At 39.4% G+C, this 17,556-nt stretch overlaps 1 protein-coding gene across 3 annotated transcripts in view; it reads right to left on the bottom strand.

The window, feature by feature from the left end:
• LOC120551485 (A disintegrin and metalloproteinase with thrombospondin motifs 14) overlaps positions 1-17,556 on the bottom strand; it is a 48,888-nt gene that overhangs the window by 25,872 nt on the left and 5,460 nt on the right. For all 3 annotated transcript variants that reach the window (XR_005637885.1, XM_039788950.1, XM_039788951.1), the window contains exons 3-4: positions 8,309-8,465; positions 3,695-3,891 (exon numbers count right to left, since the gene is read on the bottom strand). Coding sequence is in view for 2 of the 3 variants with exons in the window: in XM_039788950.1 (XP_039644884.1) it covers positions 3,695-3,891; positions 8,309-8,465 (354 nt within the window). In the remaining variant the exon portion in view is untranslated. The remainder of the gene's footprint in view (positions 1-3,694; positions 3,892-8,308; positions 8,466-17,556) is intronic.

The raw sequence follows: 17,556 nt of genomic DNA, 5'->3' as shown, positions 1-17,556 counted from the left end.
ACAGATTTCTTATAACCTGAAAAAAAAAAAAAAAACTAAATCTATTTGCCCAGGTAAATGCCACCAGAGGTAACTGAGAGATTAAGTTATTTTGAAATGTGGGTGAACTCACTCTTTAAAAAAAATCCTCTTCATCTTATCACACCTAAAGGTCGTCTTTCGAGTAGCTATTGCCATGCTCACTGCACCATTCTTTGGCAATAGGACTTTATTACTGAAGACATCCGCTCTTTTGTGGAACTGCATCCCCCTGACAATAAATCTTTTTTATGCCCCTCAGCTCAGTAGTCAAGGAGGTAGATCCACTTTGAGTTGTAATATTATTTTAGTGGAGCAAACTTGTTCCTATTGATGTTTAAAGTTTCTTTGTGACTCCTCCGCCGAGGACTGTGCAATGTTTTAAAATGGCTTGGTTAAAAAGATAAAAAGCATCATGCCCTTGTTCCCTCAATGACTTTCCCTCATCTATCTGTCTGCCTCAAATATTAGCTTTCTATCGAACCTCTTTATAGAGTTTTCTGAGTCACTGCCCATGTGCCTCCTTTCGGTTTATAAGTCTCTCTCTTGGTTTGGTACACAACAAGCATGTATCCAGCCTATAGACATCAGCACTTCACTACCCCCCTATCTCTAAACTACCATTAGTTTCACCATTGTCAAAAAGGCAGTTGCCAAGCAACTGTTAAAAACAGTTGAAGGTGTATCAATCACGTAAGGCTTGTATCATGTGGACGCACCGACAGTGTTATTGTCATTACTTATAATTCATCATGGGGGCGACAGAAACTACGCACTATAGCTTTTATTTAATTAAATTAAATTTTTACTTTTTATTCATCCCATTGGGGAAATTAATAAATTAATAAAAAAAAAAATTAAAAAATGTCACTCTGTTGTTAGAACACACTACACACAGGCCTGAAACACACACATGCTGTCCTATAGGTCCTATTCATGCACAAATGGAGAGATGTCAGAGTGAGGGTCTGCGACTACTGGACAGGCGCCCGGAGCAGTTGGGGGAGTTCAGTACCTTGCTCAAGAGCACCTTGGCAGTGCCCAGGAGGTGAACTAACACAATAGACTGGAAACAGGGGGAAACCTGGCTGTGTCCAAAGCTAAAAATCCACTAATTAACATTGTTAAATCTTGTTTGTTTAACACATACAAAAACTAAAATGTAAAACAGTTTGTGGTTTTACAGGAAATTACATGTTGAAACTATTTCTTAGGCCAGTGACTCCCCCAAGGTCCAGACTAGCTGTTCACACTAGCTTCTAGTCTTTATGCTAAACCAAGCTACCCATCTACTAGCTTCACATATAGCGTACACACATGAGAGTGTTTTTCATCTTCTCACCTCTTGGCAAAAAAGCAAATAACTCTAATAGTCTTGTCCCAATCCTGGTTTCCACAAATCAGGTCAATATAGCCCAACACTGAAGTTGAACAAATAACCAAGACTAAGCACAGAAAACCTACAACATGAACAACCTTCCCCTCAGAGTAATATCAACAGAGTACAGTAAACACACATTTTAAAACATGTATCAACTGTATTATGTAATTTATACATTTCTTTTAAATTTCATTTCTGTTCATTATAAAGCAAACAATTATTGTTTACTACTTAAGCTGCAAACAGCTACAAAGAATGTATTTTGAATACTTTGCAATGCTGGTGTAAAAACTGATCATGGTTTTGTTAGTATCGCCTCTCAGCCTGTCAATAACACTGATCTACCAACGGTCATCGAATAACTGGTGTGTGAAATTCACAAGAGGCCTGAGGTTGAGTCCAATGTTCTCATTAATGCTACAGCAGAGGCGCTAAACAGCTGGCATGTTATATCTGTCCGTACACTTTAATCTTTCCAGCTGCTACTGATGAAAGAAATCCTACAAGTAGTAATTTGCTTCATGAAAATCACAATCCTGACAGAGACAGCATATGAACATACATATCTGGAGAATTACAGGGACAACCAGGCATCCATAAAGCCAATATGATATATAAACAATTAAATAACTAGAAAGTACGCAGACCTCCCAAAAGTTGTTTTCACTGTCAAAGCAACAAGTTTCATGTCGTGAAATCTCTACTATTTGTTTTCTTGATGTAAGAGTAGATATGCAAGCTCATTTAATCATATAAATAAAGTTGCTTTTCATATATGTGAACAGTGATGTTGTCCAATGTTAAAACCAGAGGTGTCCTTTTTCAGGCTCTTTCAATATCTGTCCTTGTGCAGGCACATAAAGGTTCAGATATAGCAAACAGAATAACAGTGTGACTCTTTGCTAAAACGCCAACAAGTGTGAGCCACTAAGCTTTCTCTGGGTAAAAATTATGACCTCTCACAACAAAAGCTCTCACTGAAGAAAGGCTATCTTGGCCAAAGTCCAAATTTGCTCTGGGACGCAGGGTTACACCCAAGGCATTTAAGCAAATATTCTATTCACAGAAGCCCATTCAGGTCAATAAATGCTCCAAAGAACACTCAAATGACCCCAAATTCTCCCAGATTTGTTACGAGCTCACATTCCTAGACTGGTCTATACTGACCATCTATATACATCTGTTTATTTTGGACCTTAAACAGAGAAGCGGTTAAAAAATGAGCGTAGCATCAAAAAATAGCATCATAAAGGTATCATGACAACTTTGCAACGTTGCATATTTTTTCTGACTCAGGGCTCTATGCATTCAGCCTTTGAAAAAACTGTTTTGTGAGTCCCCCAACCCCACATATACTGGGATAATTACAAAGCCAGAAGGAGCACACAGAGGGCTGGAATCGGACTGTTGTGCCTGAAAACGAGAGTAGCAGCTGTGGGCTACAGGCGCTAGGTGTCCCTGGCTTGTGTACAGCATCACATCGACGTGGACAAAACCTGGTCTGCGCTCAAACAACACAGCCATTGTGCGGCAGGCACCTCAGCAGTCACCTTGGCTCCGTGCAGACAGGATGTTCAGTAATCAATCCCTTAGGGAGAGTTTCTCCAGGTGGTACTACACACTCTGCAGCCACGGAGCAAGGATTCAGAGGGATTTGAGTGGGCAGAGCTCTTTCAGACACAGCAAGCATGTGGCTTACGAGTGGAACTAAAGAGTTTTCACCCTCGTTTGTTTAAACTGCGCCTTTCTTTCTGGAAGTGTCACATTTCTCCTGTCAATTTTTACTCAGAATGAAGGGGGTATATAGATATTACTTTTAAGAACTTAACTTGATTTCACTTAATAGCTCAGTCAATATCATCTATAAGGACTTCCTGGAATTATCTTATCCTGCCAGTGATCTGCAGCTAATCAGACCACCATGCAGGGTCCAAATGGTAACTGTTACAGACTGAAACCAGCACCCTGTGAAAATCTGACTTGAGGGATTTGCGTCCATTAAGTAGATTATGGTGGTAGGAGCTGGTGGAACCCGTAATGAATGAGCTGAGAAAAATTTTCACCTCTCATCAGTAATCCATAAACAGTTCCAGAAAGTGGGGGTATGGGGAGAAATGTGGCAAGGTCTGATGTCAGAGCGGACAAGGAGGGAAAAACACCTCTACAGGTAGAAGATCTCCAAACTCAGCAGCGTTTTTATGTTAGATAGATATTTCATGTTGGGAATTGGCATAAACAAGGAGCGGGTGGTGAGAATTTAATGAGAATTTTATTCAAACACCAGAATAGACTTACTATGTTCATGAGCGTGAGAACATAATTCTGCACATGCTCCTTGCCGTGGAAGCGCACCACCGAGTCGTCCACAGCCAGCAGCACCTCAATGTTGTAGTCGTCTTTCTTCGCGTGCCTCCTCTTGCGCTCGGACTCAGACAGTTTATGTTCGACAAGATCCAGAGCCGCAGGGAGGTCTGCGATCCCGAAGTTTGCCACTGCAAAATATGAGCAAAAACAAGTCAATGAACAGACTGTGGGGATGTGATGCATTTAGGCTATTTCTTCTGTTATTTCAGTTTCCGTGGAGTGATTTTTGTCTCTGTCAAACCCGACTAACCTCTGTCATTGAGTGTCAGAATGCACAGGAGGAATCTTTTGGGATCATTGACAGGCCTGTGGACTTTCTAAGCCACTTGATCTCTAGTCAAACAACTCCCCTTTGGCCCAATGCCAATACACCCCTTGCCCCGACCACTTAGCCCTACCACTCTGTTTTGCGTGTTCACATGTAGGGGTAGTGGTGTCCCAAATTTTTGTTGGGATAGAGTAGTAGGCATCATATCATGTCATTTCAATGTTCACAGTATAGACTTTCGTAGATGTGAGAGCCTCTGGCCGGGTCAGTTATTTAATACATGGGGATTTGGAGCCAGGCTAAAAGCTGTTAATATGTCACTTTGCTACGTTTTTAATATATTTTCAGGTGAGAAAGTAACCATTTTGATTCCCAATATGTGGTCAGTTTATCCAAATGACTCCCATTTGGAAATTTGCGGCAACGTTTTTGAAGACGAGAGCCGCAAGTCAGACTGGCCGGCGGCTGTCTCTGGTGATACTACTGCAGAGACTGCGGCAACAAACTTGTTGCGTCTGTTTACGATAACGCCATCAACGACTAGTGATGACATAGCAGGATCTTGAAGAGTTGTCCCATTTCACAGGGGAAGATTTCAATCACTACCCTCTTTTAACTCTGTTCCAAGGGACAAGTCAAACAGCATGGGGCACTCGAAAACAAGTGGTAGGGGTACAAATAGGAAATGGGATCGGGCCTTAGACACATCAATCGTTGGCCTACAGAATGAGATGTGTATTTTCTCTCAGCCCCACAGTTAGCCTAACTATAATATGTGCATTCATAGCAAAAATCCCAGCTGAGTAGCAAACATAGACTGTTAATATTAATGGACAACGCATCCGGTTCGGCGAAGTGCTGCAAATGCGGAAATGCCTTAAACCTGCATTCTATCTGAATTCCAGAAGGGGACGACACGTGCGGTTGCAAAAAGAGGTTGGTTTCTGTAGAAGTCTATGAGAAAGTGACCCACTTCTCACTTGATTTATTAAACATTATGATTAGTAAACATTTTCATAATGAGTTTATGGTCTCATTCGCTAGTTTTAAGTCTTCTGCAACACAGAATGATGTTAATTTTTTTAATTATGGTCTCGTTGATTTTAAAATCGGCAATGAAGCAGGGGGTGTTTTAGGGCGTGGCTATGATGTGATTGCCAGTGAAAGTGTGTAACGTAACGTACAGTGTAAGCAGCTCCTCCCTCACTCTTCCCTCTCGTCTAAAATCATCACATCGGCAACCAGGATGGCTGCGCCCGTAACAGCAAACTCGACGGAGCAGATCTCCATAAACCAATGGGTGACGTCACACATGCGCTGTCCATTAATATACAGTCTATGGTAGCAAACAATTCCAAACAACATTTACCTATGTCATGCACAGTATGCAGTCTTTCTATTACAGATACAGGCCACAGCCAAAACTGTGAAATAATCCAGATGTCTGAAGATGAAATGTAATGTCAGATAGAAAAAAATAAGTAATAGAATAGACTTTATTGTCATTGCATAAGCTTGTGTACAATGAAATTTGCTGTGCCGTACCTGAATATAAAAGTACTAAAAGTAATAATTACACACAAAAAAAAAATACTTTAACATACACCCGTTCACAGTCATCCCAGTCAATAGATGTGAACAAGCATTTTAAAAGCAGGGAAACAGTATTGCACGGGTTTTATTATTGCACATCTAGTTCATGACATCAAGATGTTTGATTTTGTTCAGTTCAGTGATGGCTCTTGGATAAAAACTGTCCTTCAGTCTGGAGGTGCGAGCATTGAATGCTCTGTAGCGCCTCCCAGAGGACAGACAGAACAGGTGATGACAGTAAGATGAAGTGATCCATACGTTTGGAACATTTATTTGATAAGCTGAAAACCGAATTGCTATAATGTGAGAAACACCTGAAATACTTGGCTCATCTCGTCACCAAGTATCTGACCCTGAGTAATTTTTGGCGCCCCCCCAAAGAGGTTTTAGCCAGCCCCAAAGGAAAATCACCAGCACCAAAATTATAAGAATTGAGAATAAAAATAGCAATTTAAATCCTCTAAATGTTTTTAAGAGTAATATACCAAATAACGTTAAACAAGCTGAACATAAACTTGAATATGAGCGCTAATCTCAGTTTTAGCTCCAGAGTCATATATAGTCAATATACTTTTTTTTTTTTTAACTGTTAATTTGGGTTTCATTTATTCAAGCATAATATACACTTCTGCTTTTCAAATTGTCTGAAATAACAGAAAAATGCATAGATTTCTGTCAAATAAGGTTAAACACAATACAGATCGATCATGCTAACTGTTATGTGTTGTCGTCCCCCAAAAGCCCATTCTGAGCCAGGAAAAACCCTGCAAGCCATTGCAAAATTTCCTTGATGGAGGTAATAACACTTCTAAATGTAATTGCAGCATGTGTTGACACAGTGAACATGTCAGGCAGAAATTGACTCATGGCAAGTTGCCCGAAGCTATGAATTATAATAATCTATTGTAAAAGAGGCAGTGATTCAAGCCTGCCAGATACAAATGGAGACATGAAACATTATCTTATGCATACCAGAAAATCAATTGGATGAGGTAATTTAACAAGTACAATGTAGAAAAAAGAAGGATGAACACAGTGTTCTGCAAAAATAACTCCGACAACTGGCTCCAGGAAAATCTACCAAAACGCAATTTATTGTAAATAACCAAATAACAGATAAATAGATAAATGCTTTAACAGGTGACAACTTATTTGCACCAGTGGCAGCAGAGCAAATTAAGATAAATGTGTTCAACAACTGCAAACACTGGACTATTTTAATAAGCAGTAAACAACTGTCACAGCTAAATCTCATCAATAACACATATTCTTACATAATTTAACTTTAACGTTATAGCATGGAAACATCAAATGAGACTGACAGCCTTAATTGGGACATTGGTTCTCCCATCAGGTTGTGACAGCATTGTAATGGACAAAAATCTGACAGAACTGGGGCTGTGCAATAATTCTATATAATTTATCATCTTTCAATGGAATCGTATCATGACGAAATCATAATGATAACGAATTACGTCATCTAAATTCATAACAGCACATTCCAACTCACATTTCTCAGACAATTTGATATATAGTAAATATTTTGAGGGAATATCATTTGAAGATTGCAGTTTTGTTTTAACATAACACTAATTGTGTGCATGCATCAGTGTCAGCATCAGTGTATAGCTGGACATTTATTTTTTTTATCTATAATTTCACTAGAAACTGTTATGTTCATGTTGCACTAAAGTGCTTATTAAAATAAGAAACGCTCATTACTTTTCGTTGGTCAAGTTTTTCATTCACACATGAGTATACAAAAATAGGTTTTACCTTGTGGTTATTTCATATACTGTAGACTATTTAGTAATTACTAGAAAACATGCTATATCGTGATATATATCAATATCGAGATATGAAATAATGACCTATATTGGGATAGAAGATTTTGGCCATATTGCCTAGCAATACCAAAAACCCACAAGGAACACTGCAAAAAACTTTGCAACAGTGAAGATTATTTTAGACAAGGCTACAAATACAGGACATTAATGCCTTCTTATGTGAATAACACCTCGCTAGAGCGAGTTGATGACTGAAGGTGTTTTGCGTAGGGTACAGAAACAGTAATGGAAAAGGTAGAAATGCAAGCAATATACAAATGAAAATCTAGCTGCATCACTGTATAGAAAAATGTTGTCTGTAAAGATAAAATGAGTGCAATGCAAAGGGCAGTAAAAAAGGAGGCTTAGAAAATGTGAACGAGTGGGTTGATTAAAATTAAGCTTGAGGGCGGTGGAGTAAAATGAAAAGATGCTGGGAAATGGAATAAATCATTGAGTATAGGGAGAACTTCTTCCAGATGCTCAAGCTATGATTGTAGCAAGGAAGGAATAGAAAAAGGAATTCATGATGGAGTTGGTTTGTTTGACTGCGAAGGAAAGGTAAAGCTGCATTCATTTTTTGGGTTTCTTTTGCTGACCTGGTTGTTATGGTGAACGTGTTACCAAACGGCAGCCCGTTCATAAAACTACCACACATGAAGCAACATTAGCATTCATTTTGAGTCGTGTTTTTGGCCACCTGATGAATGGAAGTCCAATATTTGCTCTTCTTTTAGCTCTTAAACATATGCATTTAATCACACAACGCATTCTCGTATTCACACACAGTCAAAACACACACAAACGCACACAGTGCTTTTTGTTTCCACTGACGTCAAGCTTCTTCTCCTCGCCTACCTTCATTGTGGAGGTCCTCCCTCCGCTGGCCCGTCTCTCGCTTGATGGCCGACCTGCGGTAGACCACGTGGACACGCCCCTTCACTTCCACGTCCTGTTGGCCCTTCTCGAGGGGCTCAATGAAAAACTCCCCATTATCAGTCCGGATCAGACCTGCCTGGAAAAAAGAGGGCTTACAATTAGTGCACCCCTCCTCCTTCAAAGGACAGTAATTCAGCCAGGGCCAGTAATTATAGTGTATCTGATCAATTGGAATTTTTTTAAACGGGCTGGATAATGGGAATGACCCGGTGTGATGTAATTTAGGGCCCCTCACCAACAGGCCCTTTACCAAGAGTGTCAAAATGATTTCACACTGAACAAGATGCTGAGTAACAATGTCTATTCAGCCGTATGTTTCTATGTGCTTTATGTTTTTAATAGTCTCGCATTGTCAGACCTTCCTCCACAGCGCTGCGGAGTAGGGTCTGGCTAGTCCACACAGCATTCCGGGATGGGGGGAAAATGTGCTCAGGTTTATTGGCATTTCTTTAAACCAATCGCAATCGTCTTGGGCTAGGCAACGGACAGAGCAACGGTGCCTCTGCAAAATAGCCTCGGGAAGGAACTTGTTTTGGTGGAACGTGGACGTTCAAAGGTTGTTTTAAGTTGTGTAACAGAAAACTCAGATTGGACAGATAGTCTAGCTAGCTGTCTGGATTCACCCTGCAGAGATCTGAGGAGCAGTTAACCGTAGTCCTCATGAATCCACCGGAGTTTAAAATGGCAACACAAAGAAAGCGGAAGGTGACAGACATCTGGCCGAAATGAGGGACATCCGGTGGAATTTCTAGCGGCACCTGAACAATCCTGGTAATGAAACGTTGTGTGTATATATATATAGATATATATATATATATATATATATATATATATATATATATATATATATATAGATATATATATATATATATATATATATAGATAGATATATATACATATATATATATATATATATATATATATATATATATAGATAGATATAATATATATATATATATATATATATATATATATATATATATATATATATATATATATATATATATGTGTGTTTTTAATGAATTCAAAGCTCTGTTTTAGTCTGATCCCAATCTGTGATGTTCAAAGAATTCAAAGTTTTACAGTTTACTTTTTTAAGTAGTCACTTCCTCTCAACCTGCCTGATGTGCTCCACATCAATAGCAATTCTAAAAGTACCCTTTCAAATACCCACAGAGCTGTGATCTGCTTTTATTCAAAGGTAAGTATATGGCCAGAGATAACAGTATTTTTAAGTGCACAATGAGTACACATGGGGTACTGAAGTGAATTACAGGTTGGGAAAACATTTTCATGCTTGCCTCTTCTGAGGTAAATTTCTCCATGAATGACTGTTGATTGTCAGTGAAATAATAGCCACTATAGAAAGAAGACCTAGTGCTTTTATTTAGAGGAACAGCGATCGTGAGCTGACATCTATTGTTGATTTACATAACTACAATAATTCTGCTGTAGATGCACTGGAAATATTGTGAAATTGTGTTTCAACATCAACATGACATACCTCAATTCAGAATGTCACCAGAAATGCAACACTAACGGTGCAGTTAAAATGGTTGTTTTTTTAATGGCATAAAAGCACATGGTTTGACACATTAAATTCCATGTGTCTGCATTCTCCTTTTCAGCATCTGAGCTGTGAAGTAATAAGGCAGTGTCTTGATTGGCATTGGCACAACACATAAGAAGCGAAACATTTGCACGCACTGATTTCCATTTCCAAGTAAACTTCAGGCCTCTTTGTTGTATACCTAATGTGACTCGAGGTAAATATTTTGAGGGATTGCATAGGGAAGCCAACATTGAGCTCTGGTTCACTCTTAGGCCCAATTTATGGTCCTGCATAAAAGCTACGCCGTAGGTATGTAGGTAGGTACATGTCCAATCTAGATAGGGACCTTACGCTGTAGCCTGATGTGCACCTCTCAAAAAATGTATCTACACATCGCAGCGACGCAGACCGCAACAGCTGTGGCTGGTCTGCTTGGCCGTAGCTTGGTAACGTTGCATTTCCACCTATTCATATCCAGGTTCTCCTTCTCCGTAAAAAATGTGAAAACCAAGGAGAGGGTTAACTTCTCCTGCATCATATTTCTGACTGTGGTTTGAAAGGGGAGACACTTTGTTTCTCTCTCTATGCCTCTAGAGTCAGTACTCTCCGAAGCTAATCACCATCACTCTCTCACTTGCTCTACCACACACTCCCCACGCATACACACATGCCGGCTCTGCTATTCTCTTAAAGAGATACACTAGAACAACACAGACACTACCGCACAAGTATAAACTTCAGGCCACTTAATGTAGGTTACGGTGTAAGCTCTGCGGAGAGCCCCCGCAGAACCATAAATCCCACTTTACATGGCAACAATCATGATAAAAGCATGTGTGAGCATTTAATATTTCACTGAAAAAGCTGCTATTAAACCAATTTTCTTCATTTACCACACAACATCAATCTGCATTGATTCAGTACAGGCATTTCCTTAATATGAGAGCTCTGAGTGCAAACCCGACTTGTTGTTTGCAGCCTTTCTTGAGTGAATAAAATACGACTTGTGCCAATATTACACAGGCAATCAAGTTATCACAAATTATAGTAAGCAATGTCCAATTCACTGTCAAATTCAGCGAATATCTCTTCATAGTCACCTAGCTCTATTTTCTGTGTGCGCTGGAAAAAAAATCTGGTGTTCCTATACTGCCCTGGCTGTGTAAATGCAAAACAAACAGAAAGGTGCGCACGAGCACCAAAACACTACTCCAGCCAATCGGCAACAGGCGGCGTCAGTTGCTTGTGCAAACAAGTGATGGGGGAGGCAGCTTGTGAATGTGCCGGGGTCGGCCAGAGATCGCTGCGAAACAGCAAAAGAGGAAAAGGTCTGAAGAATAGAAATAAAAAAGAAGTTGACCGAGAAAGGAGGAAGAGCCTTGTTAACATCGGTGAGGCGTTTCAGCTGCAGAAATCGCCGTGATTTCAAAGGAATGAAAACTGATGAGGGCTGATGGACAAGTTAGTAATAACCTACTTCTGAATGGGGGTGTATTTGTTTGGCAGTTGAGTATCAACAATCTCTGCACAGCATCGCTTACTGCATCATTATATTACCTCACAAACATTATTTCTTTCTTCATATCTGCAAAACACATTTGCCAATAAATAATTTGTTTTGGCTATGTATTGGTCCATAACCTCAACATCAGCTAGTTTGCTAGTAAACCTAATGTGAATAATGTATTGTGTGGCAAGTGTGTGGAAATAATCGATATTGTTATAATATCAGTGTATCAAATGACAATGTGAAAGGAGTGGGTCGAAGTAATGATCCGACAGAGAATTATCACCTGAATCTGCAGCTCCCCTCAACTTTTTTGGAGCTTTATAGTACTTTCGGTTCATTGTTTAGCTGTCCGGCCTGCAACTTTACTGTTTTGGTTCACTCTAAACGCTCTCATATGTCATTTTCGGCCTCGTGGAGGCTGCTGTTTTCAGCTCTAAAAATCCACTGTACACTACCTGCTCAGCACTCAACAGCAGACACACATAAGTTAGCAATAAAGAGACAGATATTTCCCTCAGGAGTTGGTGGAGACCAACAACAGCTAAAAAATAGTGAATATTGGATTTACATTCATCAGGTGGACAGAGACATGACACCAAATGAATGATAATGTTGCTCTATAACACGATGGATGATTAACTAAACGACTGTTTGTGGACAGAAAAAGTTGCAAGTGTTCATGCTTGAATGCTAATCTTTTTCCTCCAAGTTTCCAAAGTGAAAGTGCTAAAAGGCAATGTCCAGCTCAATCTATTGTTCACTGGATACAACATATCATAGCTTTGTCTGCTGTGGCGATGTAAAATCTCATGCCACCAAGCTGTGAGTAAAATTATCTGTTTATATAAGGGTCTTTATTGTATAAATATGTTTGCATTATTACTATTATTATTATAACTAATTCTATTTTTTCTATTTCTTACACTTTTTTTTTTCTTATGCGTCTACTTAATGTGTCTTAATTTGTGTTATTCTGATGTGTGTACATTTTTTCTTTTGAGCTGCCGTAGCACAGGAATTTCCCCAGTGTGGGATTAATAAAGTATATTTTTATCTTATCTTATGTTAACAAAGGGATGTCCTTGTTTAACAGCCAACTTGGCTCGCTGTTACAGCCTATACGTGCATTCAACATTGGCATTTGTACAAAGCTTATACTTCCATTCATTTTGTATCACCATTTATGCTTTGTTGGGAAGATAGAGAGACTATCGCAGCTCACATTGGGCAAGAGGCGGCATACGATGCAACAAAAGTGTTAAATAAAGGTAATACGCACCCAAAAAAAGTACATATTTCCAGTCATCAAGGGTGGATCCAGAGGTGGTAATTTATCTTTTTCAAGTAACAACTTGTAATTGTTAATTAAGCAAGAAACCACCCAATATGACCTAAATGAAGCATAAACAGTGTTGCATCCTCTACTTATGAACCAAACAAATCTGTAGTTGACACAGTTCATCTTTGTGTTGCCATGTTGTTAAACTTAACCAGCACAAACTGCTCTTTCTGATTACACCTCACGGTGCAGTTTATTTTATTTCTCATTTTCCTACTCCTTACGAAAAAAAAAGAAATCTATCCAACCTATCATTATACTTGTGAAGAAGGCAGACCAACAAGACTTTGGCAAGAATTTGTGTATTTACAACTGTAAAAAGAAATCTAAATACAGTGCAGTTAAGAGAACATTGTGCCTAAAAAAAACTCCTCGGCATGCTGTAGCTCGGGACTAACAACACAAATGCTGCGAGCTTAAGCGTGGACATGTGACAGTGAGGGCAAAGAGGAATGAAAGAATCTGTCCAGCCCCTGACCAGGAAATGCCAAGTAAGACATGCTCAAATACTTCCTCTGTGGTCTCTTATTTCAGCAGTGGGTGGAAAAAGAAGCCGGGTCTGTGAGGTGAGAGCACAGCAGCATCTGGAAGGGCCTACAGAGGAACCAAATGTAAACATATGTACACTGCATGGTGAAGTCTGGGCTCGGTAAGGGTGTAGGTTTGCTGTCAGAAGTGGGAAAGGGACACAAAGCTACTGGATTTCCAGTTAATCCATGTATTATTGATGGCTTCTCCCCACTGAAAATTGCATTTAATCTAATTAAACATTTCCAGCCTCTCAAATTTGCTGCTTTTCTCTGTTTCATATAATTGTAGATTGAATATCTTTGAGTTTGGGGCTGTTGGTTTGACAAAATTAAATCAATTGATTCAATAAAAAAAAAATAACAACATATATGTAGGTGAATATTAAAACTACACACTGTCACCTGTAAATCAAAACATTAAATTAAATTATTTTCCCCAAAACTAGCACAGTGTCTGCATATCTTCCTGTCAGGTTGCATACACAATCCACCAATCAAACAGTTTGGGCAGCCTGTATGTAGCCTGAGAGGTAAAACACAGGGCATGCTAAACATCACCAAAGCAGGTAAAAGCGATGCGCATGAGCATATCTATATTTGTAGCCATGCTAACAGCGTGGCTCAAGGCTCGATCAGTTTGTCCACCACTTTGGTCCAGACTGAAATAACTGTTGGATGGATTTCCATGGACTTGGTTCTCACATTTATGTTTCCCTCAGGATGAATTGTATTAACTTTGGTGATCCACTGACTGTTTTCTGTAGCACAATCATCAAGTCATTTACACTTTAATTTGAAAGTGAGGGGCGGACATGTTGCTTCGTCCACAGAGGATATTACACCCTTGAGTAGGGTTGGGTACCGAAACTCGGTGCCAATAGGGAACCGGTGCCGACGTAAACGGTAGTAACGAGACCGAATAAGAACGAAAATTTCGGTGCCTCATTTCGGTGCTTGACTTTACACTACACCTGACAGCATGTAACGTTAGCCTACCTTTAGCTAGCAGCTGGATTAAACACCGGTAAAATGTTGACAGCTAACGTTAAACTACGAAAGAGGATTAGGGCCACTGGTGAAAAATGTATTTGAGTTCAAATTTTACTAGATTTAATAATTATAGAAAGAAGTAATAAAGTAATAAGATAAGTCAATTTAAGTAGTAAAGTAAAGTAATTTAAGTTAAAGTATTAAAGAATTGGAATAAAGTCAATTATTAAGTAAATTAGTTAAAGATGAATAAAGTATTGAGTAGTAATAGATAGTGAGAAAATAAATTAATAGTAAGTATTAAGTTAGTGTTGAATTATTAGTTAAGTAAATTTGAGAATAAAGTTTAAAGTAAATAGTTTAAGAATTTAATAAAGAATAAATAATTTTTCAACAGTGCCTAATTCTCGTAACAGTGTAAAGTGTGACTGTATTTCACTGTGGAGGACTTCAACAGCGGGATGTAACAGTCTGCTCTGCGGCAGCAGCTGCCGTTGTCGCAATTCATAGATATACAGTATGTTTATATGGTCGGAATGAAACAACACAGACGGTGCGTTCACTTGCAGCTGCAGTTGTCGGAATTAAACAACACAGACGGTGCGTTCACTTGCAGCTGCCGTTGTCGGAATTAAACAACACAGACGGTGCATCCACTTAAAAAAGGTAGCCTCGTGGTGCATTCAAAGTAATTGTAAAATACCCTTTTCCCATCTGGGGTTCAACAGCAATTTACTGGTGAAATAACTTATTGTTATTGTTATAGTTATTACATTATTATTAAATCTTTAATTTTGACCATGTCCTTAGCAATAAACAAGTCACTGACTGTTGTTTACTACCCTTATTTCTTTTCTTATTTTTTTTTACTTTATTGAAAAGTACCGATTCAGGCACCGTTTAGGCACCGGAACCGTTTTAAAAGTATTGATTTAGCACCGGAACCGAAAAAAAACCAAACGATACCCAACCCTACCCTTGAGTCTGGGCCTCACTGGCGCCTCGAGTCATAAATAACAAAAATCTTCTCATCACACTGAACTGAGTGAAATAGATTTTTGGAATTCAGTGCACCGATCATAACTCATCATCGGACAAATCAAATTGTGAGGTTTGTTTTGGTTTGTTTGTTTGCTGTTAAGATTTCATACTGTGATGCTAAAATACAGAGAGATTAGCTTTTCTAGGCATAGAGAGGTGAAGTGATGCAGAGGTAATCAGGTGCTCCAATGGATATGAGAGTTCATACACCTGGGATAATTATGAGACCTGCTGTGGTCAGTGGAGGACACAATTCAGTAAAAAACACTCTGAAGCCCAGACAGTGAGGCATCCAGCGGGTGTCACTGACCACGCAAAAAAAAGGCAAATATAGCTAACCCTTAAGCTCACCAGTGCACTAAATTCCACACATCCGTTAGAGCAACTTTGAAGCTGGATATTTACTGTATGTAATTTCAGAGAGACTTCTTTCTGCTGTGCAAACTTGCAGTTGGAGTCTGTCACCTGCTCAGTGCAGCATGCACACCAGGGCGAGAAACAAATGAGGCAAGAGCTGGGGAAATCACTTTGCTGCAGGATATTTGTCTATTTTAAACAAATATGTTGTGCATGAATATGCTTACAGACAATGGTGTAACTTTGGTTTCAGATGAGAGGACACAGTAAAGTAAACACATTAAAAACATTTAAAATCAATTGAACAAATAACAAGTTACGCTATCATAGACAGACACTGCCACAACATACTGCTAGCTTTAAACTGTTGGAATCCAATGGATATATCCCTTAAGGTACAATAACGACACACAATATAGAAATGGAACAAGTGCCACAGGCCATGCTTGAGCTGCAACGTGCAAGGAAATCAAAGTCCACGCGGCATTCTAGGCCTAGGGGCTTAACCTGCAATTTGTGGCAGACTGTTGAGAAACATGTAATTTCGGTTCCAGGCACGCTTTGTTGATCTACAAGCGATACACAGAGAGGGAGAGAGTAAAGAGGTAATCCACTGACAACCACTGAGATCAAGGTATGCACACAAATTTTATAGCGGTTACACAGTGTACTTTCTGAATTCGGCGTACAAAATCCATAACCAATCTGACCTATATTGATTATCCTAAAGATACCGGCAGCAAAGGACAAGCTGGAGATGCTGGATAAAAGCTTTTGTTGTAAAACCAGGAGGATCAATAAGCCGGGAAGTAAATCATGGCTGAGTGGTGCTGGACTCTAGCAGAGTCGCAAGTTTGAAATAACTGTTGAGACAGCTTGTGGGAGTAGGGGATTACTACTTGATTCCTTTTTATCAGCTTTTACATCTCACTGTGCAGAGCCACAAAGGGCAAGCATAGGTGGTGATCACAACAAGGATTATAGAGAGAAAATTGGGCATAAAATTACCGGCACTTATCTGCTTAAAACTAATATCAAAGAGGAGATGAATTATAATAATTATTCAATTAACTGGAGCACTTAATTGAAGTGGAAGACTAGGATGCTGCTGTGCTGTGAGAGCCTTATGGATGTTCTGCTTTAAAGGATTCATACTACTATCAATATAAGTATTAGTATTGTTGTCATTATTAGGAGGAGTGGTAGAAGTAAATATAGTAGTGATTTGTGTGTGTGTGTGTGTGTGTGTGTGTGTGTGTGTGTTTGTTTGTTTGTTTGTTTGTGTGCATGCGTGCTTGCTTGCAGGTATGCATGTCCTGTATCACAGTGTGTGTATGAATGAGCCACACACACAGACACACGCTTAGACAGACATACTGTAACAAATAAGGTTTTGACTGAAATAAATCACATTATTGGCTGGGATGTTGGGCTTCCACTGATGGAGCTCTTAATTTAGTGCCTTTACTACGGTGCCAGCAGAGTACTGGAATACCGGAGGATACTGGAATACTGGACTGGGACCAGCCCTGTGCAGAATTCCTGCAAACACACATGAATAGAACAATTTATGCAAGCATTTTCCATCTCCACCGGATGGAAAACTGCCCACCACCCCAAAAAAGTAAGCCTGCTGACTGTTGCTAGGTGGCTCTCTCTTTTTTTAACTGATGGACACAGAAATAGCGCTCTTCCGACTGCGGTTATCCGGCACTCGTGTTTCCATCACACATGTAATTCAATCAGCCCATCATCTGTGCTAATACCCAACAGATGAGCAGCACCGGTATTATCATGGCCATCACTCATCGCTCCACAGCAAAAGTTCATGCTCGTCTGGAGCACACA

This window comes from Perca fluviatilis, chromosome 21 (genome assembly GCF_010015445.1).
Source record: "Perca fluviatilis chromosome 21, GENO_Pfluv_1.0, whole genome shotgun sequence".
NCBI lineage: Eukaryota > Metazoa > Chordata > Actinopteri > Perciformes > Percidae > Perca > Perca fluviatilis.
This window is presented reverse-complemented; position numbering and strand designations above follow the sequence as displayed.